The following is a 23,094-nucleotide window of genomic DNA, read 5'->3' as shown; positions in this document are numbered from 1 at the left end:
AGACATTCATTCCTTCTATGCCACTTACATATTGGGCAGTCCAGGTCCTCCATTGATCAGTCCCTCGATAGCAGTGGCACTTTTCCTCAGGTGATGCCACTATATACACTATCCTCTGCCACTGTCTTCCACCAATTCTTTTTGGCCTTCCTGGCTTTGTCTTTCATCCCTGGCATCCCAATGCAATGCTTGTTTAGCATCTCTCTCATCTTCCATACAGTGTACATGTCCCAGCCACCTAAGCATTTTTTCTGTGATATTTTCTAATACGTCCTGCTCTGCCAGCTCTTACTCTCACATTTATTATTTTGACTTTCCACGAACAGTGTAGTATCTTCCTCATCCATCTGTGATGAGCAGCCTCCAGTCTCTTTTTGTTAGTTACTGTCAGTGGCCAAGTCTCTACTCTGTACAATAGCTTGCTCAATACAATAACAAATGAATTTAAAACACTGGTGACATTCAAAACTGTACATTTATTATTTAACAGGCCAATATTTTTGGATCAGTAATTTATTTGCCCAGGAAAGCTTGGTTAGGGTGAAAAATGACTTGTTTTAATTGTAAGCCATTTGTCTGCCTCTATCATACTACTGAGTTCACGGATGCACAAAGTGAAGTAGCTTCACCAAGGACTCACATAGTGAATCGACTATGGTTCAGATAGTTTTACAAGATGCTATGGCTGGCTTCTATTATTTTGTTCTGTAACTATTACATCCTGTGGCCTTCATGCTGTTCCCGTTACCAGGAGATTTCTGCCTCTGCTGAGAGTCCATTAGTGCTCTTAAGAAGACATATTTCTGAAATGCACAAAAGTCACTATATAATTGTTTTAATTTATAAATTTCCACTATGAGCCGATTTGAAAGGATCTAATTTTAAATGGGTGTATCTAGCCAAATACTACTAAAATAGGATTCAGCTGCCCAGAATTGTCTATTTTTATGCAAAATTTATACAATTTTGTGAGGGAAGGGAGGACAGATTGTTTCAATGTTTAAGGAGCATACATTCCACATATGATCCATATTTATTTGAACTTTATCTACGATATTTCCTTTAGACTTAACACCTCTCACCTTGAACTGTTCGGTTTTTTAGATCAAGGTCTTTTATTTACCAGTAGGAAGGTCCACATCTTCATTACAATGGGTCTTACACCTGCTTACAGCTTACTGGAGGCAGAATCAGACCTGTCTATTAAGGCAGGTTGGTAGTGTCCACACCTTTGAAGACCCAGCCAGATTAATTTGTCTCTCTCACCTGCAAGAAGGCTTTAGCAAGCCTTCTGCCTGGAGCAACGAGAAAACAAAACTACTGAAAAGAAGTATCTTTCATTCTCAATGTTGAGTTTATTGGTGGTATCAGGCTGTTATTTAACCTCAGGGGCTCTACAAAAAGATTGTTGGAAGCCCTCTTCTGATACTGTGTGGGCTGCCCTGCTTCTCAACTCTACAGCAATGGGGAGAAATCCCTCCTGAGACCTTAATCTTGTACTGAATGCCCTGACTAAGCATCTGTTATCTAAACTTATGTGAAAATGCCCTTTTCTCTAGTGGAGAAGTCTGCAGATGCAACGCATGAGGCACAAAGATTATAGTTCTGAGGAACACTTACGTGGTCACATTTTCCTTAATTTTCTTCATGGGCACTGTGTGTGCATGTGCAACATATGTTTTCTAGTATCTGAGGTGAAATTTGGTAATTCTATACATTTATTTAGTTATCTAACTTGAAGTGGTCTTCGAAAGCAACCCTTAGTGTTAGTTCTAAACAGCTTTCTTCAATTCACATGGAACACTGGAGTACTCTGTTGCTGCATTATATTTTACATAAACTAGTGTTAGTTGCAAGGCTTTTGTTAGCTGAAAAATACATGTCTGACAAAACACTTCAGAGTGAATGACTGACAGGTGTTTTATTATAGTAAAAAGTAGGTAAAAATGCAAAAACAAAAGTAAAATCCAAAAGTTTAGTTGGCATGTTACATCTCTTCAATGATACTCTTCAGCACAGCTAATCCATTTAAATTCTTCTTATTATATTTGTATTTCAATATCTTTTCACATGTCTCCAATATTTGATTTTTGTTGCTCCTAATTGTATCCTTGAATCAGAGAGGTGCAGAGCGCCACCAATCAGAATTGAGGGTATTTACCCCTTCTTAGGAAGAGCTAAGCATCTCATAGGACTGGACTCCATTTTTATACATCATCTAAATCTGGCTTCTCCACAAATTTACTTTTGATCTTAGTGTTCTAAGTAATGTATTTCTCACCGCCCCCCATTCCCCAAACTTTGTTTTGTGTGTATGTAGGTCTCATGAAGATTGAGAGTCTAACAGCTCTTACTTGCTATAAGACAAGTGTGGACTTGTATTGGTCTGTATCAACCCAGTGGTTTCACTTCTGAGAAGGCCACTGCTTGTCAGTTATTTCACTAATAAAATAACTTTTTGACTCTACTCTTAATTTCAGCCAATAGAATAGAATAATATACAGCAGTGATTTCAGCTAATGCCCGGCTATAGGCAAATCATACTCCCTTTTGGAGATCTGTATGTCTCTAATGTGGAAGTGGCTTATAGGTGGTCAAAATCTCTATTTGGAATATGAAATGTCACTTTCATAATGCAGCCAAATTAATTCTTCTTTTAGCTGATTTTTTTTTTTTGAGATCTGTCCTTATGGGAAGTTTTATCCCTATATTCTGTTCGTGAAGGCTATGTCTAAATTGATTCAGATCTTTCATCTGATTGTTTTCTTTTTCACTACACTTTAGCATGCACTTAATTCAGGTGGATTCCGTGCAGCGTTGGATGGAGGACTTAAAGTTGATGACGGATTGTGAATGTATGTGTATTCTTCAGTCCAAACCAATCAGCACAGAGGAGGATGCACAGAGTGAACTTATCCTTTCATCACAACATAGTCCATATGATAACTTACAATTACTGTTAAAAAGAGCTTGGATCATAAGCACGGAGTTGACCAGGATTGCTCAAAAACTAGAGAAGAATAGATGGCAGAGAGTTCACAGCATGACAGTAAGAGTCAATTGTCACGTACGTTCAATGATAAATGAATACAATAGCTTCACTAGAAATTCCTCAGAAGAAATGCACCAGGTAGGATTATTTCTTCAATATTGATTTGTTTCTCAATTTGAATTTATAAACTATATTTGGAATTTGGGAGTGGATAGATCTGATGAGGATAACCTTTGTATTTTTTTATTACAATAATGGCAAATCATCTGAACAATGAGAGAGACTCCATATCTCAACCATCCAATCCCCCTGTGGGTGTGTAAACAAACATGTCTTATGTTTGGATCAGTGTTTTTATGGGCCTGATTCTGCCACCTTTACTTATGTTGAGTAGTTCACTCCATGTGAACTACTGAAATTGAGTCTCATTTTCAGTTAAGATGTAGAAAATGTTCTTATGGGACTGGGACTGGCTTAGCTTCAGTTTTTATCTCTATTACAATTAACCACAGATGCCAATAAAAAGGGAAATTTAAAGAAATTGGTGTTCACATAATATCTTCTTGACTCTTCCTAATTTATTGTAATCAAGTATTTTTCTCTTATTGAAAGAGGATATATCTTGGATACATTATTTCAAATACATTTTTGCCTTTTTTCCCCCCTGCAGTTTGAAAAACTTTTAATTGAAAAATGTTCGGAATTTACAGCAGTCACAGAAAGGTAACTTAAATTTCCTGAACTGGATAGTCAGTTTTGCTTCCTAATTATTAGTTACAAGCTGTGGCAATTTGAATGAGGGAGGCAAATCCAACTAACACTCATTGAACATTTAATTGAGCATGTGCAGCTTTCATTAAAAAACCCTTGGACTATTGGGCCATCAGTGCCTTAAATTAGGTAAAAAGCTTTTTACAGATGCAGACTAACATGGCTACCCCTCTGATACTTAAGTTAGGTACATAGCTATATCCGTATTTAGACCCTGATCTTTCATTAGGATCCATTGTTGAATGGGAAACTTGGCATGGCGCAAGGATCAATGCAGTGTATTGTGATGCTTTACACCCTCAGGGCTTTAGGCACTGAGGGTGAAAAACTTGCTCTATTGAAATCAATAACAAAACTACCATTGACTTCAGTTGAACCAGGATTTCAAGCTAAGTTTGAAATCTGCAGTCCTGGTTTATGTTTGAAAACAATGGTACCACATGTTCATGTACTGCTGCAAGCTTTTTTTAGTCTGTTCCCTAAGCACAGATATGCATTCACTTGCATTAGATTAGAGTCACTGATATAAGCACCATACAACATTGTTAAAGTGAGAGTTGTGAAAGAATTCTTCTCATGCTGATGCCCTGATTCTAACAGAACTTTCATTGTTTGCATAGTCGTGCCAATCAATAGTCTCATTTGATTTACTTTAAACACTGAGCCTGTCACTCATCTTGGGGCATCTTTAGCAAAAAAACATAATGTATAATTACCAGAAAATAGAAGATGTGTTTCGTGAACACTGTTGTTCTTCATGTGTGTCCTAGAGCAGGGTTTCTCAAACAGGGGTCGCCTCTTGTGTAGAGAAAGCCCCTGGCAGGCCGGGCCAGTGTGTTTACCTGCCCAGTCTGCAGGTTTGGCCCATGGTGGCTGCCACTATCTGCAGATTGCTGCTCTGGGCCAATGGGAGCCGCTGGAAGCGGCGCCTCTGCTTCCAGCAGCTCCCATTGGCCCGGAGCAGCGATCCATAGACAGTGGGAGCTGCGATCAGTTGAACCCACAGATGGGGCAGGTAAACAAACCGGCCTGGCCCGCTAGGGGCTTTCCCTACACAAGCGGCGACCCTTGTTTGAGAAACCCTGCCTGAGCGCACACTGATGGGGTAGGCAAACCCCACACTGCAGAACAAGGGATTAAGGAACAGTTTTGGGGCCTAGGCAGCCCTGCCTGCCAAGACGTATCTGCAGGGCCTGCACAAGCTGGAGGCAGGGCTTTAAAAAGGGGAGCAGAGCAGCTCGGAGTCAGGCAGTGGAAGGGAGCAGACGTCTGATTTGAGTGGAAGGACTGCCCAGGAGCTCACTGCCTGGGACCTGACAACACAGATCTGTGCAAACGCACAAAGGAGAAGCAGGGAACAGAGTGTGCAGGTCAGAGACTTGATTGGAGTGATTTAGTCTGGGAAGCTGAAGGAGACCAAAGTAGTAAGTGGACAGAGGAGGCAGCAGCTTAGCTCCCCAAGGTGTTGAGTGTAGCTGCCCCTGGGATCCCCTACTCACTCCAAAAGAACAATACAACGAGAGCCTTCACCTCCAGTGAGAGGGAAGCTGGAAAAGACACACTGACTGTTCAAAGGCCCAGCCCCAAATGCTCCTGTACTAAAGGGAAGGACTGGAAACCATTGGGATGGGGGTGCTGAAGGACAGGACTGTGCTTCAATGGGGAAATGTAGTGTCACCCATCAACTGACCACTAGGCCACACTGTCAGTTGTTCATCTTCTACAGCCCCATTGACTTCAGTCAGAGCTGTAAATATTGAGCACTTCTAAAAATCAGGCCATTTGTGCATCTGCTTCGATTTATATGGGCTATGGGTGGTGGATGGGAAGTGGTGAGGTTAAAAGAACGGCTGAACGAAGTGGAAACGGGGATGTTAAATGACCGAACTGTTTACTACTTTGCTTTTTCTGGGTTTTGTTGGTTGCATATATGATCTACCAATCTTAATTCAAGTGAATGAGTGTTTTGTGGGAGAATATTATATAACCCCCCTGGTCCCTCTGCCATCTGCTTCCAGACCTGAACCCCCTCCTGCACCCCAGCTCCTTGCCCCAGGTTGGAACCCCCTCCCATACCCTAACTCCCTCCAAGACACTGCACCCCAATGCCCTGCCCTACCCCCGAGCCCCCTCCTGGACCTCAAACCCCTCATATCTGGCCCCATCGCAGAGCCCACACCCCCAAATGGAGCCCACATCCCATTCTGCACTGCTGCCCCAGCCCTGAGCCACCTCTTACACCTCAACCACCCCATTTCTGGCTCACCTCAGAGCCCACACCCCCAGCGGGAGCCCTCACCAGCTCCTGCACCCCAACCACCTTCCCATGATCATTGAAAGCGAGTGAGGGTGGGGAAAGCAAGTGACGGAGGGGGGAGATGGAGTGAGCAGGGGGCAGGGCCTCGGGTAGGGGTGGGGCGACGGTGTTTGGTTTTGTGCGATTAGAAAGTTGTCATTCCTAATCCCATCAGATTTCATAAGATAAGCAGAGTTGGGCCTTGTCAATAATACTCAGATAAGATACCCAAAGACAACTAAAGTGCTCTAAGAAGTTGTGCGCATGATCTGTAGATCTCACTTTAGTCTTTGTCTGTATGAAAATAATGCCCCTCCACAGTGCTAGGAGGAACTGTAGAAATGGAGGTGCAATCTTTTAGATTTGATACAAAATTGAGACCCTGACTATTTGTGGCTGTTCGAATATCTAATGACATATTAGAAAAGAGTAAGGATGTTAACCCTGGTAATCTGCCCCAAATTTTTGGATAATATTTCTTATTGTTAGCATAAAGAACATTGTTATTGTTTAAAAATTTGTCTGCCTAAATTCTCCTTGTATGTGTAAAAGTTATTCTTCATCTTTCTTCGTCAAAACTGTAGACAAGTGTTGTTGGACACAGAATGGCTGTTGCATTCAATCCTTGAGGTTGCTATATTTCTGTAGTGGTAAGAGGGCTAATTTCTGCTCTCAGGTACACCATTTTAAACTCAGACTAACTCTATTGACATGGACAATTTGACTGATACTTATTAGGGCCTAGATCCTGCTTCCATTTAAAATATGGGAAATTAAACTTATTGTGAAAAAATGTGGCTCTGCAAATAGAGGATGTACGTGCCTACAATTGAAATGCAGACACCTCAGGGTGATCGCAGCAGTCATTTGATGCACAATGCTAAGCTTTAGTCAACAGTGGGTGGAGTTACTCTGGATATATCCCAGTGTACTTGAAAGCAGATTTTGTCAGTCTATGAAGTGCATTATGAACCTGTAAGATATTAATTTATAATATTATCATTTTGCCTTCTTCCTTACCTTGGACAGACAAGACTTTGCTAAAAGCCTTTTCTGACCTTAACCATAATAAGGCTGCACCTTGATTTGAACAGCTGAATCTCCATTATTAACATTTGTGCAACATAAAGTGCTTGGTTGGCTCAATCAGCTAGATAAAGGTGGTGCCTAATGTGTGTATTTTTCTCATTAGTTTCCTTTCCATTCTTTTCAGGTGCATACAAACTGAAGACGAACAGACATTACAGTCCATGAAATCTTGTATTAATGAAACATTAACCACAGTCGCACAGCTTTTCGGCCAGTTGATAGAATTGGCCTTAACATATGAGATACAGGTCAGTAAAAATTGAATGCGTTTTTTTAAACATTGTATTGAAGGTGAGTGTTTTTTGGAATGGTGGAAGTAAAATATTTACAGCCCTCAGTCCCTACAAACCTGAAGTTGGTGCTTCAAGCATCCTGAAAACAGTTCCAATTTTGTTTTGAGACAGAGCATCCCACAGGCCCTGAAAGTAACCTATTCAAGTCTTCACATAGCCCATCACTGGTCAGACCCTTCTTTGATTTCATGCACACTTAGTTTTTTCCAGAGCACCAGTATCCTTCGCTTTCTCTGTTCATTGATCTAGTTCATATGTCCCCAACAAAATGATCTTGTGGCTGCCTGAGTTGATCACATCTGCTGTCAGGCTCTCTTCAGTTTAAAGGAGCTGACCTCTGGGCAGAGTCCAAATAATGATTCCGCGAAATGGATCTGCTTCCACTCTTGTTGTTGTTATGCTTATTACAATAGGGCCTAAGGACCAACCAAGAATGGGCCCCGTTGTGGGAGGCACCGTACAGAGTAGTAAAAAGGGTAGAACACACAAGCAGAGTGAACAATATGAAGGGTGGGCATAGGAGTGGATCAGCTGACTACAAAGAGAAGGTAGATGAAAGGGATAGGGGAGGGGTTAAGAGGGGCCGGTATGGAAGATAGGTAAGGAGACACTGAGGGAGGGGGGAAGAAGGGATTGGTGAAAACATCCAATTGGCACAGGACAGTCAAAACCGTGGGAAGTTCTCTGAATGTCCCTGCATTGATTCTGTCTGCCCCTACCAGATGGAGTCTTCAGCTTCCCTCTGCCATTTTTTCCTCATGACCACGTGATGGGAGGGTGGGGAGGTGCCATGTGGGTCCTAGTGCCCCCAGAGCATCCATGGTCTCTCCTGCACAGTTCTGGGTCAAAGGGGGGTGCTGGGGAGGAAGAGTGTCTCCAGTGGGGCCCCATTTTATAATCTTCTGCCAGGAGAACAGTCCCTGCTTTTGGCTCCTACTGGCTGGAGTTGCTGGCTGGCTCCTCTCTGCAGGTTTTCCCCACAAGGCCACATCTGTCCTAGACTTTAGGTTCTAGTGAGTGAAATATGTAATTGTGTATGAGCTAAACAAACCCATTCCTTTTTTCCTCCTCCCCATTTAATCACCTTTTGGAAATAAGGACTGGGACTGTGGCGTTGGACTGGGATTACATAGTTTAAATCTAGGGTAAATAAATATGTATTGTAGTATTTGTGCATACTTCAGAAGCTGATGATAATACAGCCCAGAAACATTATGTTTTCACTGCAGAAAAGGAACATGAAGGCTGAGAATGGAGGAAATAGTTATAGTACTTTGAATACTTTGCCAAAATTAAATTGCTTCTGTGCTCTAATTTAGAGCAGAATTTAACTTGTTGTCTTAAGAGATTCAAACCCGTTATGGCCTGTTTGTTACATTCCTCTCTTTCAAATACCTTAGCTTTAAAACAGATTGTTGCCCAGGAAATGGGAAGCTAGAGAAGGGATTTTCAGCATCCCAGAGCTAAGTCAAGGTAACAAGCTGCCTGTTGTTGAGCTTGAGTTACGGTTTATGGGAACCATATGTAATGCCACAAATGATTCCAAGCATAAACAGCTGTGTAAATAATTTGTCATTATTTCAATTTAGCAAATAAAGTAACTAGGCTGTACTCAGAGAGGTGTTTGCAGCCTCTGTGTGATTCTACAGCTGGTGCTCCTGTCTGTGTCTGTGTGCTGCCAGATGCCAGAAAGCCTGATTCAGCAAAACAGAGAGAGGGAGCCCAGGCTAGTGGAGCAGGCTGAGTGAAATCTCAGTGCATCAGGTAGCATCCCAGAAGGGGGGTCCAATCCGTCACAGTTAATGTTAAATTGTAAAACAATAGGTGCTGTGGCTTTCTAAGAAGACTTTTTGGGCAGTGGGGCTAAAAGTTAAAGACAGAAATACAGACTGTTGAAGAGAAGAGAACTGAATTTTGGCTCATAAGCTTATAAATGTGGGATTTTTCTCTGCACTTCTTCCAAAGATATGAGAAGAATAAAAATACATAGCTCCTTTCTTAAAGATTATTATCAGTGTGTATTTCTTCTTTGTAATGATAACATGCAGTGGTGGAGAGAACAACATGAAATGTAGCACCATGGAGTCTCTACTCTTTTAACAACCCCCTTAATCTGCGCAAATGCAGTGGTACACATGCAAAACCAAGATAACAATTTAAAAAGAAAATGTGCATTTAATCAATTACGTTTACTGGAGACTTAATCAGTGGTTTTTCTGTCACAAGGCCATGCACTGACCCATGAGACTTCCTCTATAGTTTGAGGGTAGTTAATAGATCTTAGCAGAATCCTATTTAGAACTGTGGAGCCTAGAAGAGGAAGAGACCTGTTAGGTCAGTAGTCTGCAACATTACTCTGGCGTAAAAATAGGAGATTCATAGCATTATGTTAGTTATGAGCTAAGCAAATTAATCACTCTTTGCAAATCATAGAATAATTCCATGCTAAATCAAGTAATGTTCTCCCAAATAATTGCAGTGGTCTTTGCTCAGTATGTTAAATATATTATTTTCATTAATAGAGATCTCCATATAAAGAGGAGTAGATGCAAATTCTACCTTCAGTTCCATCTGTGCAGTTGAAATAAATATGGTAACCCAATGTTAATAAGGGCAGAATTTGGCCCATACAATGTCTTTCTCTCTCTCTGTCACTTCACTGTGTGATTAGTAACTTTGAAACTGGTTAAACTGACTAGATTCAGTTACTCCAACCTAAAAGAAAAAACACAGCTATCCCCCCTTGATTCTTCTCATTGGAAGTAACTGATGTTTATTATCTTTTTTGTGTTGCACAGAATCTTGTGAGACAAATAAACTCATCAGATAATATATATATCACAGAATCATCTACCATTGGTTTATTCAGCCTTACCCAAGAGGGTGCTCAATTGTGCCGCATCATAGCTAAGGTAAGGTACACACAAATTCTTTCAATGTAGAGTTAACTGGCTATTTTTTCATTATCATTGCAATGATGCAGAGGTTTCCCAAGTGTTGGGGGTGCAATGTTGGGGATGCTACTTCCTATTCTTAGAGCAATCCAGTAGTAAATCTAGAACTAGATTAGTTACCATGTATTATGGGAATGGTTGGTTTAGAGTTACTAACTGGGCATTTATGATAAACGTACTGTACAGATTGTAATATGAAATTTTATAGTGCAGCAGGCTGGTACTTTTTATTTCAGCTAATCCAGTTTTAATGAAAAAATAAATTTTTACTTTAAGAAACCATGTTTTTCTTCTTTTATTTAAAATATATATCAAAAAAGATGGACATACAGTAGAGTGGCAGCTGGGTAGAGGATGGCACAGATGCTATTGCATTGCAGGTGTCATGGAACTTGTGACCCTATCTCAGTACTGACATTTTAAGTGTAATTGTGGTGTTCATAATATAGCGATTTATGTAGGAGTTGAATTTTTCATGAGGCGCTAATTCAATATTTTCCCCCTTAAATTTCCATCTGTGGGGCTAGAAGAGCTAAATGGTAATGATGGAATTCTAAACCTTCCTGAAATAGGCCATGAGCCAGTCTGAACACAAATAGAGCACAGCATGTTCATTAAGGGGATAATTACATCACATCACTGTGTTATGATGACAGCCCAGAAAAACTAGCCTTACTTGGGGGAGGGATAGCTCAGTGGTTTGAGCATTGGCCTCCTAAACTCAGTTGTGAGTTCAATCCTTGAGAGGGCCATTTGGAGATTGGTTCTGCTTTGAGCAGAGGGTTGGACTAGATGATCTTTTGAGGTCTCTTCCACCCCCAGTAATCTATGATTCTACTGGAACCCAGCCTTGTTACTGGCACATGAATTGGCTAGAGAGGGCTGGCTGCTTTCCTGTATGGCTAACCTTCTGCTGTCTATTCTCTAGGAATAAGCTTTTGTTGAGTTACAGGCCCTTTTGGGCTTCTTAATAGTGTATACTCCCATTGTCACCACCCCAAACACTGTGTATTAGGCATTAGAGTGACCTCTGTAATTTATAACATACTGTCCACTGGAATTTTATGCTTCAGTACCCTTATTTTACTTCAGTACATCATTTTGAAAATTCACCTTGTGCCATTTAAAAAATCATATGCCATATACAATCCCAGTCTATACACAACTTCCATTGCTATCAGTGGGAATTCTGCCATGGATTGAAGGATATCTGAGAATAAAGGGGTCTGTTCTTCCCTTAATATTCAGACCCAGCATCTGTTAATATTTATGAAACTTACATGGATATACCAAGAGGAGAATGGACCATTTGCGTTTCAAGTTTCCTTACTATTTCTAAATTAGCTGTGGATATCTTAAATGTATTATGTGTTTTGCTTAACTATTTAATTCCATAAGCCATTCCAAGAATAACTGCAGGCAGTTTTGTAGTAAATTATCTTTTGCTACATGACAACACTTGAATTCCAGTTGGATCAAGATATTTTTTCTTATCGGGTATAAAAGGAATATCATCTTCTTTTGAGACATATTGATTGATAAAACTCTGAATTTCTGGACAGATGTCTGAATTTAACTGATAACATCATTTTCAACATGAAAGGGCAATAGACACATGCAGAACTCAATTTTATCTGTCAATCATTTTAGCAGCTTTTAGAAACATTTGGCATCAATAAAGAGTAGGTTTAAAATGTTTTGTTTGTTTTTAAAACTGGAGATACATTGTAAGGTATAGATACTAGAACTCTACTTGAAGTCCCAAAAGGAGTTTTAAGGAAGAGTGCCAGTTTATGACTAGAGTAAAGACCAGTATACTGTCAAAAGAACTAAAAACCTGTATTTATAAATTTGTTCTCAAATCTACAAGAAAATTAATAACTCCAGGAGAAGATATGTCTTTTAAGAGACTCATGGCCTAATCAATAATACATGAACCCCCAAAGAGTTTGAGTGACTTCAAATTAAAGTAAAAACAACAATTACTGGTATAGTTTACCAATGAAAGTGGAGGCTTGAGCTATGTATGTTGATATCCTATGCTATTTGTATAATTAATTGATGCCAATTTCTCTAACATACTTGTTCATGATTTGCCAATATTTATATGGATCCTGAAAAAGTAACTTAGGGTCTGATCCAAAGCTCACAGATGTCTATGAAAATACTTCCGTAGATTGGGCACTAATAGACTTTACAAAAACCAGTTTTATTAGTTTTATTTTGTTAGCTTCATTGCAGTTCATTTTCTCCTACAACCTAGTATAATATGCTTATCTTGTATCACTTAATTAACTTTCTTTAAATGGTTGAGTTAAATGTTTAACTCAATAGCTCTGCAAAATATCAAGAGGAACAAGTGTGCTAGTATATTTATATGAATATTGAGTAACGTCTTTACTTTAAAATGTAATGGAGAATAGTATCCCCTCTGCTCCCTGAAACTGGCAAAGATGCATCTGCATAGAGCCCAGTGGAGGGATGAAAACAACCCATTTCATGCAGAATGGCTTTTTCACACAAAGAAGATTCTGTTGGCATGTAATAATACTAACACCTAACTCTCATACAGCATTTTTCATCAGCAAATCTCAAAGTGATTCACAATTTTTAATGTGTTTATCCTCACAACACAGTGCTGTGAGGAAGGGAAGTATTGTTATCCCCGTTTTTACAGATGGAGAACTAAGGGCTTGTCTCCACTTACCGTGGATCAACTGTGTCGATTGATCCACAGAAGGTTGATTTAGTGGGTCTGGTGAAGACCCACTAAATCAACTGCTGATCGCTCTCCTGTAGACTCTGGTACTCCACTGGAAAGAGAAGCATAAGGTAAGTTGACAGAGTTTCTCCCATCGACCCAGCATGGTATAAGCACTGCAGTAAGTCGGCTCAAGGTACGTTGACTCCAGCTACATGAATAACATAGCTGGAGTTGCGTAACTTATGTCAACTTAGCCCCATAGTGTAGACCTTCCCTAAGCTAAAGCACAGAAAGGTTAAATAACTTACCCAAAGACACAGGAAATCTAAGGTAGATATAGAGGGTGAAAAGAAACCTTATGGCTACTCTAAGTGAGTAGCCAAGCATTCCCTCAATGTGAGGGGATCCCCAGCTGATATAAGCCAGCATAGCAAACTACATCATCTCCTTCTTCACTTCCTGGGGCAGGAATTGTACTGGGAGTGGGAGAAGATGTTTCACGGGCTGAAGCACTCTGTGCTCTGTAGATTGTTACGGTCATAATGGCCTCTCAGGAGACTTATAAGGTGGCTCAAGTGCCTCTTTTGGCTCCTAGCCAGTCCCAGGATTATTGAGCAGAAAGTTAGCTTAAAGCCACCTTTTGCCTTCTGTCCTTGTTAATGAGAACTTTAAGGTTTTCTGTGGTGCTTCTGGAAATTCTGCTGTCATTTAGCTGCCTCAGTTCAGTCTGCTCTAACTAGAGATTGTTTCTCTAATGAACATTGCAGAGCATATTAGAACTAAAGTGATTACATGCAGCTATCAGTATTAGTTATTCAAGGGATAAGAGAGCAAAGTATGTCACAGCTTTATAGAGGAAAAGCTACACATTCTAAAATGCAGCCATTTGGCTGGGTTTCAAATGCAGCCCAATATTTGTACATGTTACTATGATGTACTCAATGAATTACTCGGTCCAATGGCTGTCCATACTTTAAGGAAGCAGAACCATTAGTATGGTCTGATCTAAAAATCCATAGTTGAAATGTTGCCAAGTTTTGTTTTAGTAACCTATCAAATTATTTAGAGATCTCCTGTAGACAGCATTAATTGCACATTGGGTTTCGGCTTAATGTTATCAAAATAAACATTTCTTTTAAAAGTCCAATCTTATCTCTACAGTTGTGAAAAGTAATACTAACAAGATGATGCAGGCACATTTAGTATAATATTCCAAACGTACATTGTGGGCTGATGCGGTGTTACTCAGCAGTTACTTCTACTAGTGCAAAATGGCTGTAAAATGATGATCTTCAGTTTTGGTAGCATTTGACACCCAATTTGCGCTGGTGTAAAAGACTACACAAGGTGCAGGGCAGTAGTGAATCGAGCCCCGTGTATGTTCACTTAAAAAAAAAAGTGTTATGAATGTCCCCTAATATATAGTAAATACAGCAATCTGAATACCATATAAATTTTTAAACCACGACATGCACACAAATATGTGCACATGTATGAAAAGGGCTCAAGTGCCATGGAAGAAAATAAAATGCCAATTTACCAAAAGCTAAGATGGGTATATAGCGAAAATAATATTTCTCACATAGTTGTTGTTTGTATTTTTAAATGAATTCACTTTGGCTTTATTTGCACTCCTTTGTGTGCCATTTACTACTACAAATACTCATGGAAAATGTTTTTTAAGCTTTTGTGTTTAAATACCCCCAGAAAGCAAGCCATGGAGATGACTGAATATTTCAAATAGTGAAGAAATTAGAGAAAGTCTCAGAGTGTTTGTATAAATGCTGTGAATAGAAAAGGAAGCAAAACTGATCGAATAGTTTTTCTCTACTTCCAATGGCAAGATGATGATCTTGAATCTGCACACAGGGCCGGCACTATCATTTAGGCAGCCTAGGCAATCGCTTAGGGTGCCAGGATTATTCGGGGGGCAGCATTTTGCTGGGGGGTGGTGGTGGTGGCAGGCTGCTCCAGTTGACCTGCCGCAGGCATGCCTGCGGAGGGTCTGCTGGTCTGCGGCTCCGGTGGAGCTGCCGCAGTCATGCCTGCGGACGGTCAGCTGCTCACGCGACCCGGTGGACCGCCCGCAGGCATGAGTGCTATGGAATCTTTAATTTCATGAGGATCATGGCCTCTGCAAGCAATTCCAGCAGCCCTTTACATGATGCTGGCCGTTGGTTCAAAGAATATTGACTCAGAGGAAGAAAGGAAGCCCTGTAGGGGGAAATCCTAGGAACAGTTAAACTAGTTTTTTGTGTGGTGGTGGTGTTCTGAATAAAGAAAAAACCCAGGATTGGGCTGCAAGTTTTACAATAATACATGGTCTGCGTGTGTGTGTGTGTGTGTCTGCATGTGTGTGTGTGTGCGCACACACACAGACATGTACATGCTATGGTGACAATGGGATGGAGACCCTAGTAATGTGTATATACTTTTAAAAGCAAACAGAATTTAAAGCAAGGGCTCAGCATAAGTTATTGGCTGTATCATTGTCTGGCTGTTGCAGGGCTATTTTAATAAAATTCTTCCCTTTTTTACAGCATGTCTATTATATTTTTGTTCCCTTGGACCTTCCATGTCAAGACCCATTAATCATAGAATGATCATTAAAAGTCAGTCATTAGGCTTTGAGATCATAGGGAGACCTCAACAACCTGAGTTATAAATCTTAACCATGGAGTCTAGCACCTGTGGAAAATTGGTTTATGTGAAACAGATTGTTTCTAAATTAATTCTGCTTCATGACAGCTAAAAGAACCAACAAAAGCCAATAACAAATAAATGGTACATAAATAAAGGAAAAATACCGCTCAAGAAACAGACCTTGCTGTAAATTAATCAAATTAGCAGATGAACAATTAAGGGGTAATGCTAATGGTTTGTGATTTAATACTATGCTAATAGTCTCCTTAGGAGAGAGAAATGCTAAGGCTGAAACTGCCAATACTGGGCTTGATATTCTAATTGAAGCCTCTTAATTATGCCCCAGAGTGCTCAGTCCCTACAGTGCTCAGAGGAATTGAAGACAATATAAGACACTATTCTGATGGCTGGAAAAATTCAGTACATTTAGTTTGGCTCAGGTTTCAAGCAAGAATTTGTGTGGGAAAGGGGGAAGCAGGCTTAGATATGTCAGAAGCTCTTGGGAACAGGCACAGCTCTGTGAGGTTAACTTCTTTGTTTTCTCTGAACTAGTTCAAACATCTCTAATTATTACGTATTTTAATCTCCATCAGGCTAAATCCTTCTATAATCATTATTAAAAGTGCAGATATCTGTTCTTGCAAGGTTCTGAGTGACTCCTGGGAAGTGCTGAAGAGTCTTCTTGAAGTCAGTAGTAATTGAGAGCTTTTTGGTTTGGTGTTTATCTCAAACTTGAGTACAGAAGCAGAAATCTCATTTTTTGGCTTTTCTAGATTCAGTACTTATGATCAACTCTTTACAGCTCAATACAGCACATAGGCATGAAACAAATAGGTAGTATCTCCTGCTGAGCAAGTTGTCAATAACTCACTTTCTGTCCCTGTTAGACAAAAGCAGGATGGCTTTTATCACACAGAAAGCTTGCAATAAATGTGCCACCATTGTTTGGGAATTAGTAGTGTCATCCATTCTAAACGTTCACTTATTAAGACTGAAGGACAGAAATACCGATCTTCAATGAATAACAATGTTCAGTGTGTCCTCTTTGTATCTGACAAACTGCAAGGACTTTAAAATTGAAATAATCAAATGCCCAGTTGCACTAGAGTTAGAAAAAGTGCAGTGCACCAACTCTATTGTATCTTTTTCATTGGGGTGTTTTGAGACTTAATTAATTAATATTTGTAAAGCATTTTTATGTCCTTTGATGGAAGAAAGGTCTGACTGAAACATAAAGCCATTTTGTTAGTATATTGCCTTACATTAATTTTAGAGATTCAGTAATGAGCTACGTGATAGGTTTTGTGCTACTGCTGTGTATATGTTATGATGATTGTAGGAGCAAATTCTGCTCTCAAATACATGCATACTTCTTCCATTGATATCGGTGGAAATTACACATGTATAGCCAAAGCCACAGTAAAAAAAATTCTACCTTGAAGATTTATTCAGAGCTCATCTTTAAAAATTCAGTTTTTTTCCCATTAGTATCACTTTGTTAAATCTAACATACTCTAAACAAACTCTTCTACTGTTTGTATTGTTTTCATATATAGAGAATGCAAAATCATACAATGATTTCTGGAAAGAAAATAAAATAATGTTTGATTCACATTCATGCCATAACCCCCATGCCAATAAAGCTCTGTGTATCACAGTATTTCTAAGCATCTCAAATAGTAAAAGAAGACAAAAATGAAAACAAAGAAGAAAACCACCCCAAAGAGACAGTTCTGTGAAATTGAAAAATATCTTAATACCTGAACCTTTCAGGTGTATTTAGGAAGATGCCTGAGGATTTCTACCTTTACTGAATGTCATTTGGTTCATGTTTGATTATTTTTTAATTAGTTCCTGGAATCTCTGAGTGCTTTAGGCTAAGCTCTTTCATCTACTGTCAACAAAAGAGAGAACACATTTCAAATGCTTCCATCTTGATTATGTCTTTGCTTTTACATAATTGAAGGCAATATATAGTGTAAGCACTGCCTTAACATTTGAAACCAATTAGTAAAAATAGGATAAAAACGTAGAAAGTGAGTGTATGTTTGGATTTTTTTAAATTTATATTTACATTTATTCCTTTTTATTAATTATGTCATTCATTATGTCAACTATACCCAGAAGAATGGAGAAACTCAGTCAATTTCTAAAGTGTTGAGAGTGCATGTATCTTCCACTGAAGTCTATAGGAGTTGTAGGTGCTCAGATTGTGTCAGGATTTGTCACCAGTTGAAGATTTGTAAATGGTAGGATTTAATAATACTTCTGATTAACTTTTAGGAATCAGTGAATGGATTAGCATTTATCTCTTGAATTTGCAACATTATCCAGAGTCATATGGGATGTGACTCTTATTTGTTTTATGGTAGCACTTACAGACCCCAACCAAGATCTGTACAAATGTAATCAGAAACACTTTATGCGTCAACCTTATCATGTAAATAGACAAGACAGAGTAGGAGAAAGAAGGTGTTAGTTTCCCATCTGCAAAATGGAGATACTAAGTCACAGAGGGATGGAGTGAGTGACTTTGCCCAAGGTCACACAAGCAAGTGTGTGACAGGACTTGGAAATGAGCCTTGTTTCTCAAGTCCCAATGCATGTGACCACAAGGTTAACATTTTTCTCATAAGCTTTTCTGTAGCAGCTTTCATTAATCTCTGTTTTAACAGAATGTCAATATATATTTTCATGAATATCCTTTTGGGGTAGTTTAACCCTGTGTGTGTGTGTGCGTATGCACTTAGTGAGAAATGGACCAAGAAACGTGGGGAGAAGACTGACTGCACCAAAGCACCATCTGTATGTCTGAGAGGTGATTATATACATGATTATGTTAGGGATGGGAAAACTTGTTTAGGCAAAGTAAGATCTAGGGCTTTGCCCATTGCCCAACCAGAACCAGATCTTTGTTCAGGTTTACATAATTTCATCAGTCTTCCCCAAATCCAGTCACTCCTTACATGCAATCTTCCTTATGGATTCTGCTCTCTCTTACTTCTCTAACAGCTGTCACCGTTCCTAACTTTGTTTTTACATGTGTTTAGATGTTATGCAAGGACATCTGTCTCCTTGCTGGACTTAATACTCTAGATCTTCTCAGTCATTTGTTCCTCAGAATTAAGAGCTTGCTTCTCATGTGAAATCCCAGAATTTGAAAGGTGGTGTTTACCTGAGTAGTCCTTTGGAAAAGTGCCATAATGTTATCTTTTTCTAAAGGCAAAATTGGAAATGTCTGAGGGAAACTCACTTATATGGATACACACACACACACACATCTCTAGTGCATCCCTGTAACATTTTTGCAACATATGAGGCCAATAATGGTGTGTGTGTGAGATTCAGAAATTTGGAAGATTGTAAACTATTTGCAGCGGGTCTCTTATTTTTGCCCTAAAACCAATGTTTACTGGCAGAACCTCTTCTTTTCCCCAGCTAAATTTTTCAACCAAATATTGCTACCCACCACAAGATTGGAAATTCTGATGATAATTCTGTATATAATTTTCACTTGTATGACAAGTTTAATTAAAATGGTGTTTGTAAATGGTAAAAGTCAATAGTTTTAGCACACCTCCCACTGAGGCTACATTACTCTTTCATCTCCTAATTCATAAGCACTAATCAATTTGACACCTCTGTGTGATCTTAACATCTTTTTTGTTGTTGTGGCAGTAGTTAATTTGGAGAAATTACTGAAAGAACATTTATTATCCCTGATCTTTCAAAAAGAACAATAAAGTGCAAAGTAGTAATTAGTGTTGCTGACTTGAGTTTGTTTTCCTCTTACAGGAAGGAGGTGTTGTGGCTCTCTTTAAGATCTGCCGCCAGAATTGTTTCAGGTGCCTTTATCCCCAGATTCTCAGAACACTGGCATCCATATGCTGTGTGGAGGAAGGGATTCACCAGCTGGAAAAGGTATTGTTACTTCAATGCTCTTTACAGTGATTGTTCAACAAGAACAGTGGAGTCTAATCGTTAATCTTGTCTAGTAATTGGTAACTTGGGAATGTGTTTGGATTCAGTTCAGGCTTGTGTTTGATACACTGCTTGGTGATGAGCTCAATTTTCCCACACTGAGCACATCTTCAATGTTTACACGATTAGTTTCAGCAATAACATTATCCTGTTCAATTGTCTGTACAAATGATCTCTCTAAGTAGGGATAATTTCCATAAGGCAAGTAGATGCATTGATGGCTATGTCAAGAAATTATTGAAGTAATTACCTCTGGACTTGTTAAAGTCTTTGTTTAGAAATCCCAGTGTTCCAAATAACCCAAACCCTTGAAATGTGGAGAGCTTTAAACATGTTTAAGCCTTTTTTTCTGACATCCTTGCAAAGCACCTCTGTAGTAATGAGGCGACGTATAAGGGGTATAATTGCGCTAGTATAGAGACAAATATAATAGCTGAATGTTAGGAAGAGGCTTCCACCAATAAGCAGTAAGTCATGTAGAAGACCATTTTAACACTGATAGCTGACATGAAAACATTATCCCACAAAATTATTTGGACTGCTTATACTTTAATCCAACATCACCCACAAAAGTACTCTTCTATATTTAGGAAAACAAGCACTTCCACCAGTCACTAAATCATGATCTCATCCTTTGTGTTTCATAAAACACTCATCTTCTACAGTTGAATAATGTGCCTCTTCAAGTTAATTATGAATGATTTCACTGCTACTTTACATTGACATGTCTTGTAATTTACTACCCAGAACTCAAGCAAAGTATGACAGCACATCTGCAGCAAAAATTAAGTCTGCAAGCCTAGGTTTAATGAAGATAACGTCTCACATCTTTGTTGAAATAAGTATTAGTTCAGACTGACACAGAAAGAGGTCCCAAGGGTTCACCCATTACATCTGTAATAATCGTGGCAACAAAACTGCTAAAGAGGGGAAACAACCTGTTAGATCTTGTCTAGGCCATTCCCTGGCAAAGTCAGGATGTAGTCCTTTGATATGGGACATACAAAATATTAAGATGACATTACAGAAGTCCAAGAGGAAGCTGTTGTCCTTGTACCTATATGTCTATGGGCTGATTGTAATGGGGAGAGGAGGTGGGAAGAACAAGTTTGGACAAAAATCAACTCTCTGCTGGGGTTTGACTATTTTTAATTGAGATCTTTACCATTGGATTCACCAATTCATTTGTCAATTGGGCCTTCAATCCCTAAATCCACACCTTCTCAGAATCTGTGCCTTGTCCATTAAAGGCTAGAACTGGAGCTGAGAAGTTTTGTTTCCTACATCTGGCTAAACAGAATTAAGGTTCAAGATAGGAACATTCAATTTGTTAATGATGTAATGTGTGGCAGAAGCAGCTGTCTTCATTTTTTTTTCCTGAGAAAAAAGAAGGGAGGTGCAGCTGGAAAAAGGGGAAGCTAAAGAAAATCAAGACAACTAAACAAATGTTTAATGGAGATTAAAGAGAATAGATCTATACTAATGATTAGTTAGGCGGCTATGATTTAATGAGGAAACAGAAGAGTTAATTCATGCTGATAGTGGAAAAATGGGACAGCCATGAGGAGAGCCTCCTTGGGTGATAGTTAATTTGAGTTATATTTGAGAGAGCTTAGGAAATTGGAAATAAAAAAGAAAATGACAGATGATCTCCTATACCAGGGGTTCTCAACCTTTTTTCTTTCTTTCTGAGACCCCACCCCAAACATGCTATAAAAACTCCATGGCCCACCTATGCCACAATAACTGGTTTTCTGCATATAAAAGCCAAGGCTAGCATTAAGGGGTAGCAAGCAGGGCAATTCTCCGAGGCTCTATGCGACAGGGACACTGTGAAGTTAAGTTGCTCAGGCTTCTGCTTCAGCTCCAGGTGGTGGGGCTTAGGGCCTCAGGCTTCAGCCCCATGCAGTGGGACTCCAGCTTTCTGCTAGGGCCCCAGCAAGTCTAACACTGGTCCTGCTTGGCGGACCCCCTGAAACCTGCTCGCGGCCTCCCAGGGGCCCCGGCCCATAGCTGAGAACCACTGCCCTATACTAACCTTAAAGCAGCCATCTATCACTCTATCAGCTAGGATTTTGTGGCTGTTGAGGATGTGTATATGTTTAAGGATTTAGTAAACTGTTCCTGAACGGAGGAACACATCACGTATCAGAACGAAGAGGGGAAAATTCAAAGTAAATGCATATTGAAGTGAAAAATGGAAACTTGTCATTTCAATTTTCAAAATGTTTTTTTTCCCAGCTGAAACAGTTCAGTGAAATGGACATGATTTTTGCAAAGCATTTTGGTGTTGCCAAATTTGCGTTTTTGCCATGGAAAAAATGTTTTGGCTGAAAATGTAGCCCAGCTCTAGTTGGGATTTAACTTGCTGTTCTGTGCATCATCATCAGATCATAGGAAGGAGGGCATTTAACACCAGAAGGAGAGCATTAGAACTGCAGCACACTTTACTGTACTTTTAATGCAGAAAATTCATTAAAACTGAAGATGCATTGTATCCAAAACAATTTAGATTGTCAAATAATGTTATTTTGTCTTGAATTATCCAGTTAGGCTTCAAAGCCATTAATGCTTGTAAAGAACCACCTAATGGAATATTTAGTGGGGAACTGAGCTAACAGGGAGTGGTATACTCATGGAAACAATTATAGGGCTTAGTGACTGGAGACATTAGAAATATTTTCTTTTATTTCTCCAATTTCATGCAATCTCACAAATTCAGTGGTAGAATAAGAGTGTCTGAGCTGATGTAAATGCTATTCAAGTAGGGAAACCACCAAGACAGTGTGGTGGTGTTTACAGGAGCAATGGGAGTACATTTTAGTCTGATGTTTTTCATGGATTTTAAAATATTTGAACACTAAAGTAGCATAATAACATAATAAAAAATTTCTAATATGAATGAAGCTTTAATAAACTGTCTAGTATTTACAGTAAAGCAAGTTTTCTGTTTTGTGTCTGCAAATGTTATAAGGACAAAATTACTCATAGACTTTAAGGTCAGAAGGGACCATTATGATCATCTAGTCTGACCTCCTGCACAATGCAGGCCACACAATCTCACCCATCCACTCCTGTAGCAAACCCTTAGCCTATGTCTGAGTTATTAAAGTCATCAAATTGTAGTTTTGAAGACCTAAGTGCCAGAGAATCTCCAGCAAGTGACCTGTGCCCCGTGCCCCACGCTGCAGAGGAAGGTTGGAAAAAACCTCCAGGGCCTCTGCAATCTGCCTTGGAGAAAATTCCTTTCCCGACCCCAAAATCTGGCGTCAGTGTTAAACCCTGAGCATGTAAGGCAAGACTCACAGCCAGCACCAGGAAGAAATTCTCTCTAAGTACTCAGGATCCATCCATTTAACATCCCATCACAG

The 23,094-nt window shown here is 39.5% G+C and overlaps 1 protein-coding gene across 1 annotated transcript in view; it reads left to right on the top strand.

The window, feature by feature from the left end:
* The window catches only part of INSC (INSC spindle orientation adaptor protein), a 110,226-nt gene that overhangs the window by 18,358 nt on the left and 68,774 nt on the right, over positions 1-23,094 (top strand). Inside the window, exons 4-8 of the mRNA XM_075065843.1 lie at positions 2,785-3,130; positions 3,663-3,715; positions 7,273-7,396; positions 10,240-10,353; positions 19,538-19,663. Of these exons, the coding sequence (XP_074921944.1) occupies positions 2,785-3,130; positions 3,663-3,715; positions 7,273-7,396; positions 10,240-10,353; positions 19,538-19,663 (763 nt within the window). The remainder of the gene's footprint in view (positions 1-2,784; positions 3,131-3,662; positions 3,716-7,272; positions 7,397-10,239; positions 10,354-19,537; positions 19,664-23,094) is intronic.

The sequence above is a fragment of the Chelonoidis abingdonii genome, chromosome 4 (assembly GCF_003597395.2).
Source record: "Chelonoidis abingdonii isolate Lonesome George chromosome 4, CheloAbing_2.0, whole genome shotgun sequence".
Taxonomy (NCBI): Eukaryota; Metazoa; Chordata; order Testudines; family Testudinidae; genus Chelonoidis; species Chelonoidis abingdonii.
Note: the sequence above shows the minus strand (reverse complement) of the source record. Positions and strands in the feature narration are given on the sequence as shown.